The sequence below is a fragment of the Mustela erminea genome, chromosome 10 (genome assembly GCF_009829155.1).
Source record: "Mustela erminea isolate mMusErm1 chromosome 10, mMusErm1.Pri, whole genome shotgun sequence".
Taxonomy (NCBI): domain Eukaryota; kingdom Metazoa; phylum Chordata; class Mammalia; order Carnivora; family Mustelidae; genus Mustela; species Mustela erminea.
Window position 1 is genome coordinate 105,595,999 of NC_045623.1, and position 13,591 is coordinate 105,609,589.

Below are 13,591 nucleotides of genomic sequence, written 5' to 3' on the forward strand. Positions count from 1 at the left end.
CACGTGGGCGAGTGGGTGAGGTGACGCCCAGGAACGTCTGCAAGGCCCTCCCGGGTCCGGATGGGGGCTATTAAATAACCAAAACCCAGGTTTCTTCAGAGAAACAAAAGGACTGGAGTTGAAATAAGGGTCTTGGCTAAAGTGGGCGAAGCTTACATTAAAGAAAAACCATGGCAGGCACTGTGTCTCCTGAAACCAAAATAAGGAAGATTCCTTTCTTCACAGTCACCTCACAAATGACTGAGACGTTCCTGAACGCCCACACCCCTGGTTTTTAAGGCAGTCCCCTGTCTGACCTTGAACTAAAGGCCCTGTCCCAGGGCCCCTCCTGTCCCCTCTCCCGGAATAGAAAAACTGTTTGCCCCGGAATTATTTACATTACTTGTATTATTATAATTTTCTGGTCCTTGAGCCTTTTGTTCAGCCTCATAGTGGGTTCTTCTGAATTCTTGCCACCGCATCCTACCCTCCGCCTCGCATTTCCATCCTACCCTCCGCCTCGCATTTCCAGGAGAGGGGGCCAGGAGGTCCTGGGTCGAGCCTGAGCAGGCCTGGCCCCTTCTCAAGGCAGCTCTGGAGCCCGAGTCTCGTGGATCGACAAGTAAAACTGCCCCTTGTGCGCTGACGAAAGTTAATGACCGAGTTAGTCAAGTTTGAAACTCCTGCAGGAACACAGTGGAGCGGATTCCTGGCAGCTGGCCCCGTGTCACTTATAAATGCGCCAAGAAAAAAAAACTCTAAAAAGCTTATACTTGTTCAAGCTTTGGTCCTGAATCATGGAAATCCCGTCCTCTGAAATCTGCCCAGCGGTACGGCTAACCAGCAACGCTTGGAACCAGTGGAATTCAAAACAAAACAAGAAAAGGGCACTGTAGCGAGCCGCCCGGGGGCTCGGGGCCGACGCAGTGGAGAAGTCTGGCGCGAAAGGGGTGCCTCGGTTCCGGGCGTGGAGCTCGCCCCCGCTGGCTTTCGCTCCGCAGCCTGGCCGGGTGGGCCGCGGGCGGACTCTAGAGTCCCCGAGCCCGGACGGAGAGAGGACTCTAGTCGCCCCGCGCGCCCGGCTCGAGCGGGGGCCCGCCGGCAGCCCCGAAAAGGCGCGGACGCGAGGCGGGCGGGCGGTGACTCAGCCGGGGCCGTGGGGCCGGCGGCGGCGGCGCCGGGCCCGGAGGGGTTAAGTGGGCGGGGGTCAGCGGCGCCCCGCCCCTCCCCGGGCCCGCCCCCGAGGCCGCGCCGCCCGGCACTACTTAAAGCGGCGGCGCCGCGCGCGCGGCGTTCCTCCCGCTGGCCCCGGCCGCGGCGCCCCCGAGTCCCCTCAGCGACGGCGCCATGGAGCGGCCGGCACCCCTGGCCGTGCTGCCCTTCTCGGACCCCGCGCACGCGCTGAGCCTGCTGCGCGGCCTGAGCCAGCTCCGCGCCGAGCGCAAGTTCCTGGACGTGACGCTGGAGGCGGCGGGCGGGCGCGACTTCCCCGCGCACCGCGCCGTGCTGGCGGCCGCCAGCCCCTACTTCCGCGCCATGTTCGCGGGGCAGCTGCGCGAGAGCCGCGCCGAGCGGGTGCGCCTGCACGGCGTGCCGCCCGACATGCTGCAGCTGCTGCTCGACTTCAGCTACACGGGCCGCGTGGCGGTGAGCGGCGACAACGCCGAGCCGCTGCTGCGAGCCGCCGACCTGCTGCAGTTCCCGGCGGTGAAGGAGGCGTGCGGCGCCTTCCTGCAGCAGCAGCTCGACCTGGCCAACTGCCTGGACATGCAGGACTTCGCCGAGGCCTTCAGCTGCGCGGGGCTGGCGAGCGCGGCGCAGCGCTTCATCCTGCGCCACGTGGGCGAGCTGGGCCCGGAGCAGCTGGAGCGCCTGCCGCTGGCGCGCCTGCTGCGCTACCTGCGCGACGACGGGCTGTGCGTCCCCAAGGAGGAGGCCGCCTACCAGCTGGCGTTGCGCTGGGTGCGCGCGGACCCGCCGCGCCGCGCCGCGCACTGGCCGCAGCTGCTCGAGGCCGTGCGCCTGCCCTTCGTGCGCCGCTTCTACCTGCTGGCGCACGTCGAGGCCGAGCCGCTGGTGGCGCGCTGCCCGCCCTGCCTGCGCCTGCTGCGCGAGGCGCGCGACTTCCAGGCGGCGCGCTACGACCGCCACGACCGCGGGCCCTGCCCCCGCATGCGCCCGCGCCCCTCCACCGGCCTCGCCGAGATCCTCGTGCTCGTGGGCGGCTGCGACCAGGACTGCGACGAGTTGGTCACCGTCGACTGCTACAACCCGCAGACGGGCCAGTGGCGCTACTTGGCCGAGTTCCCCGACCACCTGGGCGGGGGCTACAGCATCGTGGCGCTGGGCAACGACATCTACGTGACGGGTGAGGGCACTGGGGGCCTGCCGGGGGGACCCCGGGTTAGCCTCCTGCGCCCCTGGGGGAGCGCATTTTCCTGCTGGAGGAACCTGTGAATCCCGGGACCGCCCCGCAGTGAGAGCGGCCCCTTCCCTACCCCCTCCCCGCCCCGCGCAGGCCAGTGGGTACACTTATAGAGCTGTTGCTTTCGACCTAGAAGACCGTTGTGTGAGCGGGGACGAGCAGCTGCTTGTGGGCTCTTTGTTGGTGGGGGGGCGGCCTAGATGACGGATGAGCCCCCTCCTTGCTCGGGAGGTGCCCCCACCCCCATTTGGTTAGCGGATACAGGGGCATTCACCCCATACAATGGGTGCTTTCTTTTTCTCCCTAAGGAATCCAGAGACAGGCAGGGGCTGGCGCTCCCTGAGACATCCGTTCCGGGTCCTGGGGATTTCTCCCGCCCAGCTGAGCCACATGGCCCCCCCTGACGCACTCGTTCTGTCACCAGTGACAAGGTTCCCTCAGTCTTGCACCTAGGCTGTGCGCTGGGGGTCACATGGTGTTTAGGCTGCTCCCGGCCCAGCGACTGTAAACATGGTCACATGCTAAGAGGTTTTCTTCCAGTTACTTGGCCCAAACCCCAAAACACTGCCGAGTCATGCTGGGCGGGTCCCAGCCTGCTCCAGTTCTGGGCATCTCCCACATTTTTCATTAAAGAGAAATCCCAGTTCAGACAAGGGGCTACCTTCTTCCCTGGGGTGAGGAGGGGCGGTGTCTGTGACAGCTATATAAGGAAAGAACCCGGCTCCGGAAGCCTGTTATCAGTCAGTGAACTGAAGCAGGGGCAGGCCATTGGCCATCAGCGCTGCTGTGCCCAGCCCGGCACATTCAGGAAAAAGCCAGCTCTGAACTCTGGTGCCCCCCATCTCCGGTTGACAAGTGGAGGAATCCCGGCTTGAGGACACGCTTAGCTCTTCCTTGGCCTGCTGCTGAGTTTCAGCCTTTTCTGGAACATGCTGGAATCCGTCCCTTTCCGACCTGAGATCGGCCCTGTGTTTGGGAGCTGCACCTCCCAGCCCATGAAAGTCTGGCCTGGCGAACTCCCTCCCAGAACTAGTTCGGCTCGCCCAACTTCGCACACCCCTTCCATAAATGTCTCAGCCGAGCAGCTAATCCTTTGGGTTTAGACAGGTGGCTGGGTCATTCCATACAGCTGCCTGTGGGGAATTCACGGGGGCGACAAAGCCCGCGTCAGAGGCCCCAGACAATTATTCTTTACAAGGAAGAAAGCAGGCGGAGTGCGCTTATTAGTAAGAGCTTTGTCTTTTAAAAAGCTCAGGGCTATGAGATGGATAGAATGTCCTGCGTCCTCTGCCCTGTGGCGCCAGCTTTGGAGACAGGCAGCGATGTGGCCCCCAGAGTGCTTGGGGTCCCTTCACGCTGTGGAAATTCTAATGTGCCGGGTAGGCCTGGTTTAGTTGATGATTATAGCCGGCCCCACTCGTGGGGCTGGAGGGTGGCGCGAGGGGTTAGCTCTTCTCTGAAAGAAACGCGGAGAGAGTGGACGTTGTACTTGTGGGCCTTGATGCATGTACCCAGACGGAGCATGTGTAGGTGACCTGTACCCAGTCAAGAACTGGAGATCCCGAGTTCCACTCGTCCTGGCACTGGCTTTTTTGGGGCGGGGGGCTGCCCAGGAAGGCGAGAATTCCTTGAACCAGTCCCTGTGCTTCTTACCCTCCTTCTTTGAGGCTCGCCAGAAGTTTTGGCCCTGAGTCGGATGCCCTGGTTCGGTTGAGGTGTCCGGCAGTGTGGGGGGGTGTCTAGACCGCGGTTGCGGTTTACTTAGAATTCCGGCTACAGGGCCTTTGCTTGACCCACACAGATGGAGCGGTGTCCTTACGGCCTGAGGCTCTCTTGCCCTCCTGGGCTGCGGTCAGCAGGTGCACAACCTCCACCCCTGCATGAAGCCAGCCCCCAGCCATGGCTTTGGGGGGAGAGGAAGGATGTTTACATTGAAACCCAACAAAGTTACTTCCTCCCCTGGGAGAGTCCCTCGGGGGAAGTTCGCAGAGGCAGGGGCGGGTGACTCCCCCCACGTCAGCAGGGGCTGACCTGTCCCCTGCACGTCCTTACAGGTGGGTCTGACGGCTCCCGGCTCTACGACTGCGTGTGGAGGTACAACTCCAGTGTGAACGAGTGGACGGAGGTGGCGCCCATGCTGAAGGCCCGCGAGTACCACAGCTCGTCCGTGCTGGACGGGCTGCTGTACGTGGTGGCCGCGGACAGCACGGAGCGCTACGACCACACCACGGACTCCTGGGAGGCCCTGCAGCCCATGACCTACCCCATGGACAACTGCTCCACCACTGCGTGCCGTGGCCGCCTCTACGCCATCGGCTCCCTGGCCGGCAAGGAGACCATGGTGATGCAGTGTTACCACCCGGACACGGACCTGTGGTCGCTGGTGGACTGTGGCCAGCTCCCGCCCTGGTCCTTCGCCCCCAAGACGGTGACTCTGAACGGACTCATGTACTTCATCAGGTGAGTCCCCGGCGGCCGAACTCTTCCCATCTTCCTCCCCAGGCCCCGTGCTGAGGCCTCTCCTCCCCGTGCTCCCCATCTCCTAGGTGAGGAAGCAGCCCGAGCTGGGATCCCAGGCTAGACCTTTCTAAACCTGGAGTCTTTGTTCTGCCCCATGTCTCTGAACGGTTTCTGTGGGCTTCTAGGTGTTCTGAGTCAGGGGATCCAAACTGATGGAGTTAGATCTCTTGATTGACTTGGTTAGTTGGTTGAGAGAACTTTCTGAGATTCCCGGAAGCTAAATACAGTGTGTTGCTTTGCCTTCTCTTCCACCTGGAGGATCCTGGTCTCGGCCCTGGTGGTTCCCACAAACCATTTATTATAAAGAAACCTGTCCCGGGGTGCCTGGGTGGCTCAGTGGGTTAAAGCTTCTGCCTTCGGCTCAGGTCATGATCCCAGGGTCCTGGGATCGAGTCCCGCATCGGGCTCTCTGCTCAGCAGGGAGCCTGCTTCCCTTCCTCTCTCTCTGCCTGCCTCTGCCTACCTGTGATCTCTGTCAAATAAATTTTTTAAAAGTTTTTTTTTTTTTTTTTTTTAAAGAAAGAAACCTGTCCTACCTAAGAGGGATTTTGAATCTTAAAAAGTCTAAGGGAGAGCTCACTTGAGTCTTTGGGGAGGTGCTGCCTTGTCAGAGGGACCCTTTGCTCACCGAGCAGAGTGTCCGTGCCCGGCTGCCAGTCCGAGCCCCCGGTGGGGCCTCCGCTCCAGCCCTTGACTTACAGCAACACGTGGGCCTTCGGTGCGTGTGTGCGGATTCTCTCCTGACCTGGCCCGGCGGGGCCTCATGGTTCTGTGGAGCCAATGCTCTTCTCTCAGGGTCCCACGGGGAGGGACCCGGGATGGAGCAGGGCCCAGATCTACCCGGGGACACAGGGACAGTGACGGGAGCACGTGCGAGGGCCCTGAGCTGTGCGTGGCCTGTCTCCGAGTTGCTCCGTGCCTGTCCGACGCGACGGGCGTCGCCGGTCATCCCTGTTTCACAGGCAGCAGCAGAGGCTCCGGGGGTAGGGACTGACCGGATGGCGCCGGGTCTGAATCAAGGATACCCAGCCCCGGCCCTGGTGTGATGTCACTGTGTCATGGTTTCCCGGGGCCGGGCTGTGTCCTTGCCAGTGTGGGGCAGAGATGGGTGGCCAGGGGTCTTGATGACCTGCCACAGCCAAATGCCCTCTCCTCACGGGCCAATGGGCATCCCGGGGCTCCTGCCTGCTTCGCATAGCGTGTGTGTGTGTGTGTGTGTGTGTGTGTGTGAGAGAGAGAGAGAGCGAGAACTTACAGGTGTGTGTCCCTGCCCCTCCCTTCTTGGCCTAGAGCCTGTCTGGAAGCTTTGGGACCAGGAGGGAAGGGTAAGGTCTGGCTTGCAGTTTCATCCATCGGGAGGAAACTGCTCCGTTGGGAGCCTCCGAGGAAGGATGAAAGCCTCAGCTGTAAGCCTTGTCTTGCGTTCTACGTCGCGCTGGCCTTTCCTGCCCTCCGCTCTGCTCCCCCAGACCCCTGGCTCCCTTCCCAGGCTTTCTCGGCGGAACATCCAGAAGAGAGATGGCCCCACTTGCCACGCATCCTTGTGTGCGCTGCAGGAACGCCCCGGGATCTCTGCCAGCTTCTGTCCATTATAAAACATCCTCTGACCCTTCCCCCAGCTCTCCCTCCCCCAAGTCAAGGTAGATGTCTTCAGAGAGGGGGTGGGGCAGCTATAAATACTTCTCAGAGCGCCAGGACCTTGGCTTTAGCCCTTCAGTAGCGGTTCCAGCTGGGGCGCCTTTGAGAGTGTCCTCCCTGCCCTATGATCGAGAGCAAGACAGGCGCGAGGGCCAGTCTGGACACCGAGGCCCCCCTCCTCCGAGGAAGCCCCCCCCCCCCCCCCCCCCCCCCCCGCCCTGGTGTCTGGACACCGAGGCGCCTTCCTTCTCCACCTCCGAGCCTCTATCAGTTACTAACATTCCCCCCCCCTACCCCCCCACCCCCCGCCCATGGAAGCATTAGGGTGCCCTCCATGCCCATTATTCATTCTCCTTTGTATGGGTTCACCTAAGCCATTAGAGCCTGGGGGCGGGAGGCTCAGCTCTGCCCCAATCCCTCCCCTGGAACAGGCGGAGAGAGTGAGCAGCAGGGAAAGGCAGCCCGATTGTCCTCCAGGGGCACAGTGTGGGCAAAGGCCAGGTCTCGTTTTTTAAGATTTATTTACCAATTTGACAGAGAGAGAGACAGCGAGAGAGGGAACACAGGCAGGGGCAGAGGGAGAGGGAGAAGCAGGCTTCCCGCCGAGCCCAGAGTCCGATGTGGAGCTCAATCCCAGGACCCCGGGATCATGACCTGAGCCGAAGGCAGATGCCTAACGACTGAGCCACCCGGGCGCCCCAACCCAGGTCTCGTTCTGATGCACTGCAGTGTTTGTCCCAGAGCCACTGAGTTCATGAACCCCTCAGCCTAATTAGCCACGTAACGCCCTGCTCAGAATGCCACCTGTCCGGGCGGCTTCCGTCCCCAGGCCACTCTTTCAGGGGTACCCAGCACTGGGCAGGGGCCTCAGCTCCTTGCCAGCTGCCATCCTGGGCCACTCCCTTCTCCAGTGCCCTGCCTCAGCCCCTGGGTGAGGCTCCTTGCCCGGGGTGCCCACTTCCCCGCAGGAGGAGGAGCTGGGAGCGGCAGCCTCTGCTGCTAATTGTCCTCATCATGGGGACCACAAACTAGGAACGTTTTTTTTTTTTTTTTTTTTTTTAAGATTTTTTTTTAATTTATTTATTTGACAGAGAGAAATCACAAGTAGATGGAGAGGCAGGCAGAGAGAGAGAGAGGGAAATAGGCTCTCCGCTCGGCAGGGAGCCCAGTGCGGGACTCGATCCCAGGACCCTGAGATCATGACCTGAGCCGAAGGCAGCGGCTTAACCCACTGAGCCACCCAGGCGCCCCAGGAACGGTTTTTATATCTTGAAATGGTTGGAGGAAAAAACTCAAAGCAGAAGTGTTATTTTATGACGTGAAAAGTTGAATTAGGGCACCTGGGTGGCTCAGTTAAGCGCCTGCCTTGGGCTCAGGTCATGATCCCGGTGTCCCAGGATCGAGCCCTGCGTCCGGCTTCCTGCTCAATGGGGAGCCTGCTTCTGCCTCTCTGCCTGCTTGTGCTCTGTCTCTCTGTGTCAAATAAGTAAATAAATGAAATCTTTTAAAAAGAAAAGTTGCGTGAAATACAAATTTCTGTGTCCATAAGTAAGGTTTTTTTGGAGTACGTCCAGCCCTAGTGGCTGCTCTGTGCTTATGGCGGCGGGCAGCGTGGGGAGTTGCTACAGTCAGTTCTCCAAGGCCTAACCTGCGTGCGGACTGGCTCTTCTTTTTTTTTTTTTTTTTTTTTTTAATATTTTATTTATTTATTTGACAGAGATCACAAGCAGGCAGAGAAGCAGGTAGAGAGAGAGAGATGGAAGCAGGCTCCCCGCTGAGCAGAGAGCCTGATGTGGGGCTCGATCCCAGGATCCTGAGATCATGACCTGAGCAGAGGCAGAGGCTTTAACCCACTGAACTACCCAGGCGCCCCACGGACTGGCCCTTCTGCTGAGCCCTGACTTGTTACTGTCACTGCCCTTTGGGGGTTAGTGTCTCTGCCTTTCAGAGCTGGGACTTTGAGATCCTTTTTTGGCAGGGAACGAGACTATGTCAAGGTTGCAGGATCCTGACCCCAAAGGGAAGGGCAGCGCTGGTACTTTGCTCCTGTGACTGTGGCTCTCCTGCCTGGCATCCAGGACACAGCAGGGAACAGGAGGAGGCTGGGGGGCTGACAGCCAAGGGGAGTGCCGTGGCCTCGGAGTAGTTGGGATGCGTGGAGGTGGGCAGTGGGGCAGAGGATGGCCTGGCCCGGCCCTCCGTGGGAGGGAGGATGAGCCCATATTGGAAGACAGAGGAGACGGGCGGGAAGAGTTGTGATGAGTTCGTATCTGAAGCCAGCGGGGGGCGCCCTGAGGGCAGGGAGGCCACATGGGTGTAGAGCAGTGGGGAGGGTCAGGCACCAGAAGGTGCCATCTTCAGGTTTGAGAAGCAGGGTCTGGTTCTGACCTCAGAACCCAGGCCAGCTGGTGTGGGCCTGAACTTGGCCCCTGCCAACAAGGGCTAAGGTCCCGCCGGCATCTGGACTGCCAGATGGCATCAGAGAAGTTCCCACAGGAGCAGGGCCTATGTGGCCATCCTCCAGCTTCTCACACCCAAGGATGCTTCCTCCTGGCTCCAGAACATTCCCTCCTCTCCCACCCACAGGGACGATTCCGCAGAGGTGGACGTGTATAACCCCACGAAGAATGAATGGGACAAGATCCCATCTATGAATCAGGTAAATATGCGAACGGGTTGGCCTTGGAAGCACAGGCTGGTCCTGTTTTCTGGCTAACATGTTGCCATGGTGTGTTTGGGAAGTAGGCCTTGGGGGGCGGGGCCTGTGTTGAGGCCTTTCTCACAGCGTTCTCCCACTGAATAGAGGACAGGTTTTTCCCTCAGTTCGTACTGTGCGGCACTGAGACCCTAAATAAATCCCGGGTCAGACAGTTTAGCAAGTTCATCCGTGCAGAACCATATTTACTGGATGCTTGCTGTAAGTCAGAGAGTATGTGGGGAGGAACATTCCACAGAGGGACAGCAAGTGCAAAGGCCCTGGGGCTGGGTGTGCCTAGTGTGGTCTTAGAAAAAGCCTCACAGCCCAGTGTGCCTGGAACAGAGTGAACAAGGGGATAGCAGAGGGCCTGAGGTCAGACAGGAGTGACCCTGGGAGGTCCGGAAGAGAGGTGCTGAGCCCGACCCTGTGACGGGGCTGGGGAAGTGTGGCGGCTTTTGGCCATGTGGGCAGTTTTTGTAGTCCCTGACAGTTGTATATACCCACCCACGTCTTCTTTTTGTCTTCCTTAAAATTTCCAAATCTGTCCCCGTGCCTCCTCTGCATGGCAGTTGTGACAATTGTCACAACTCACAACATTCCAGTTAGCAACTTTACGTTTAGGAAACGCAACTTTGTTTTTCCCCGTAATGACCTACCCATTATTAATGGCAGGTTTGGGAAAGGTGCACCAGTGCGGTTTTGTGGTCAGAGCCCAGGCTTTGAGTCCAGTCCCGGCTCTGCCTCATCGGCCGTACAGGGCTATTGTCCCACCTGTGTGATGGGAACCGAGCCTGCCTCAAGCAGAGCTGCTTTGGCCGCCTCCCAGCATCACAGGGAACTGGCGTAGCCCGGGACCCCCATGGGGCCTCTTTCCTGAGCTGGGGTGTAGGAAGGATGCTAGTCTGTTCTGGGAAGGGTGCAGAGGCCACCTTGCCCGTGGATCCCGGGCACTTTCTCCACGGAGAGAGACTGGGGGGTCTCCGCCCTGCCCTGGCTGCCAGCCACCACTTCCCTGTTCCCCTGGGCCCACAGGTGCACGTCGGGGGCAGCCTGGCTGTCCTTGGAGGGAAGCTCTACGTCTCAGGCGGTTACGACAATACGTTTGAACTCTCGGACGTGGTGGAGGCCTATGACCCAGAGACTCGGGCCTGGAGTGTCGTGGGCCGGCTCCCAGAGCCCACCTTCTGGCACGGCAGCGTCAGCATCTTCCGCCAGTTCATGCCCCAGGTGCCCCCGGGTGGCCGTGGCTTTGAGCTGGACAGCGGCAGCAGTGACACAGATGTGGCACGGCCCCGGCTGCCACAGAACCCCGACGAGCTGCACTAGCCCCGGCCCGGCCCGGGGAGGGCCTCGGCACAGGTACTATGACACGGCTGCGGCGGGGGGCGGTGAGCCCCCACCTCTGCACACCAGGACTGCGTGGGTTCAGCAGGTGCAGCCTGGGCTCGGGCTGTGGAGTGAGCTTCGGGATCTGACCCCGGAGACTTCCTGTGCTCGGACAGCCTGATGCGCAGCTTCTGCGACCACGACTAGTTGCCGATGCCCCCCCTCGGTCCAGGAAGAGCAGCCTCCTACGGGCAAAGGTCTCTGGCTGCAGCAGGGGACTCCTCCTGCTGCCCCTGCCCCCACCTCCCTGCCCCCCCCCTCAGAGAGGAGGGCCACCTGTGGGGTACAAGTCCTCCCCTGAGAGTCTGGGAGTGTCCAGGCCCGTCCTCCCCGGCCTGCAGGCTCTGCTGACCTGGGAGCATTGGGAACCAGGCTGGCGATGGCCACAGCGGGGTCCTAGACACCGTGTCCAGTGCCACACATCGCAGCAGGCCAGCTCCCCGGACAGAGGGCCTCTGCCTGCCTGGCTCCATCCCCCCGTGGGGGCGTCACAACAGAACACTCCTTACAGGGGTGTGTGATCCCAGTGCCGCAGGCCAGTGGGACCCGGTCGGAGGGCGGCCTTGAAGAGGGGGCCCTCGAGGGATGTGCCAGTGAACCTGGGCTGAGGCCAAGGCTGGGTGTCCCCATCCGCCCACCCCTCCAGGTGGTATGTCCACCTGACTTGGAGACCTCCAGGACCATCTTCCTAGGTGTATGCCGGAGAGGGCAAAAGCCCACAGGTGTCAGGTTGTAGCCTCTTACCGGGCGGCGCAGCCGGGCAGATGGCTGCAGGTGCCCTCGCCCTCCCGTGGGAGCACAGAAGCCTGCTGCTTCCAGAGGAGACCCTGGGCAGGGCAGCCACCATGGTTGGCTGCAAGTTTTGAAACACAGTGTGGCCCTTCCTGAGAAGAAGGGGGTGGAGTTGGGGAGGGAGGCAGCAAGAAACAGTCTGGATCGACTCTTTAACATCTCTGGAGCTGCTTCTGCAGGGCGGGGTGATGCCCCCCGCTCCTCCAGAGCCTGGGGCTTCTCCAGGAGAGTGAGGGGGCGGCTCTGGGGAGCTCCACAGCTCAGCGGCCCCTGTTTTCCTCTTGGGAGTGACTGGTCTTCTCTCAAGGTCCCCAAGTAACCTTCAGTTGGATTTGTCTTGCTTCCACAGAGGAGGATGTTTGCATCTCCCTCCTTAGAAACATGGAAAGCAGGTGTTGGTTGAGTTGCCGTTTCCAGTGAACGGAGTTGGAAATGCGTTCATACTGGCACTGTCCCTTCCTAAGTGGCACTGAAACACTTTGATTGGCCAGAGGGCATGGGTGCTTCTGGGGAGGAAGCCCCATGGCCTCAAGAGCTTTAGGCTGGGGTCCCCCCCTCGTGCCCTGGTGGGGAGTCCTCACTATCAGACCTGCGCCGGGACCCCCAGCTGGAGCGGCTCCAGCTCACAGCCAGCCCCTCCCAGCCCCATTGTGCCCCGCCTTGTCACCTCCGCACACCCACTGTGCCCAGAAGGCGGGGTCGGGGGCCTTCCTGGGACTCCCCCGCGCCGGGCAGGCCTGGCTGTGGGATCCCTCGGGCCTGGGCTTCTTCGCGGCCCAGGTGTCGCCTTCACCCCTCCTGGTAGGATTGTTGTCCTTCTCCCCCCGCCCCCCCCAGGGGTGGTCTGGCTCTGCGCTGCCCAGGCTGGGGATGCCTCTCCTCTGGCTCCAGTGCCTTCCCGGCAGGCCAACCCCTTGGAGGTCATCTGTGCTCTGTAAAGCGTCTGTCCTTGGTTCCAGTGTGGGCAGAGGCTGCCCAGGCAGGACGGCTCGTCCCCTGGCAGGGGAGGGCAGGGCTGCGCCGCCCAGCACTGGCAGAGCTCTGTGCCAGCCCCTGTGGCCTGCGCCCTCGGTGTGGGGACGTGTCACACAGGTAGATGCGCGTCTGCAGGATGCCCTCCCAGAGGAAGAATGCAGGCCTGGTCCTCGTGGCGCGCTCTGTGAAGGCAGGGTGGGCAGTGCAGCGTGGACATGTGCTGTGGTTGCTGGAACTGTCCCGGCCTCCTTCCAGTGGAGCTGTGCTCTGTCAAGGTCAAGGATGTCCCGCTGTCAGCAACTTACAGGGAGAGGTATCCTGTAACGCTTTTTGGTTGGGATGGGGGCACTGCACGCACCTTGTTTTCCGTACAAAACCAGCCTTTGTCGACCGCACAAGAGGCACGATGAGGGCTGGTGTCCGCTCAGGCCTTTGTGTGGCCTTTGTGTGGCCTCCGCTGCAGAAGCTCCCTCATGGCAGGGGGTCCGTCCCGGTTCCTACTCCTCTCTTTTTCGTACTTTTCTGCGACGAGCTACCACGTGACTGACCACCCCTGTGTCCAGAGGCCACTCGGATGGTGGCTGGCGTGGTGTGCACCAGTGACAGGCTCTGTGCTTGTGCCAGAATCCGCAGGTCCCCTCCACCCAGACCCCGTCTTCGGTTTGGGACACCAGAGTGGGAAGGGGAGGCGGCAGCCCTGGCAGCACAGGTTCCAGCAGACCCCAGCGGGGGTTCCAGGGTCGGGGACGGCCCTCCCTCCCCCTCCCTGCTCCTGGTGGCACTTAGAGATGTCTGCACACTGGCTGGGGTCAGAGATGGGCCGGCTCGGGGTGGAACCGTCAGTGTTGGATGCACAGAACTTTCGGTCTATGAGACAAATTAAGTTATGAAAATTCAGTGACTGGTATTTAATGCTGATTTGCTATAAAGTATTCTATATTTATATGATTTCAGAGACTTATGTACTAAAGGACACACCCCATTCGGTGTCCAACATCTAGTTCCAGCCCCAGGGTGTGGGGCAGATTTGCCTATTTATTTGTTCAATAGGCCTAGGTGTCCGGGATCCTATTTAAGACAGTAGGATGCCCTCAGTATATACTTTTTGAAATAAAACTATTTCCTATATACTCGGTGTCATGGTCTTTATCCTGCTGCCGGTGTCTTGGGAACTTTGG

General features: G+C 60.5%; 1 protein-coding gene across 1 annotated transcript; it reads left to right on the forward strand.

The window, feature by feature from the left end:
• The first annotated feature begins 1,249 nt into the window (after positions 1-1,249).
• KLHL21 (kelch like family member 21) lies at positions 1,250-13,541 on the forward strand. The gene is made up of 4 exons (XM_032302065.1): positions 1,250-2,347; positions 4,459-4,864; positions 9,149-9,221; positions 10,293-13,541. Exons 1-4 carry the CDS (start codon positions 1,327-1,329, stop codon positions 10,584-10,586), a joined length of 1,794 nt encoding a protein of 597 aa, XP_032157956.1. The 5' UTR covers positions 1,250-1,326; the 3' UTR covers positions 10,587-13,541.
• Positions 13,542-13,591: the final 50 nt, after the last annotated feature.

Excerpts from the sequence above, each read along its gene's own strand:
- KLHL21 (XM_032302065.1), top strand. The coding sequence starts at position 1,327 with ATGGAGCGGCCGGCACCCCTGGCCGTGCTGCCCTTCTCGGACCCCGCG. Across the intron at positions 2,348-4,458 it reads CAACGACATCTACGTGACGG|GTGGGTCTGACGGCTCCCGG; the intron begins GTGAGGGCACTG and ends ACGTCCTTACAG. Across the intron at positions 9,222-10,292 it reads AGATCCCATCTATGAATCAG|GTGCACGTCGGGGGCAGCCT; the intron begins GTAAATATGCGA and ends CTGGGCCCACAG.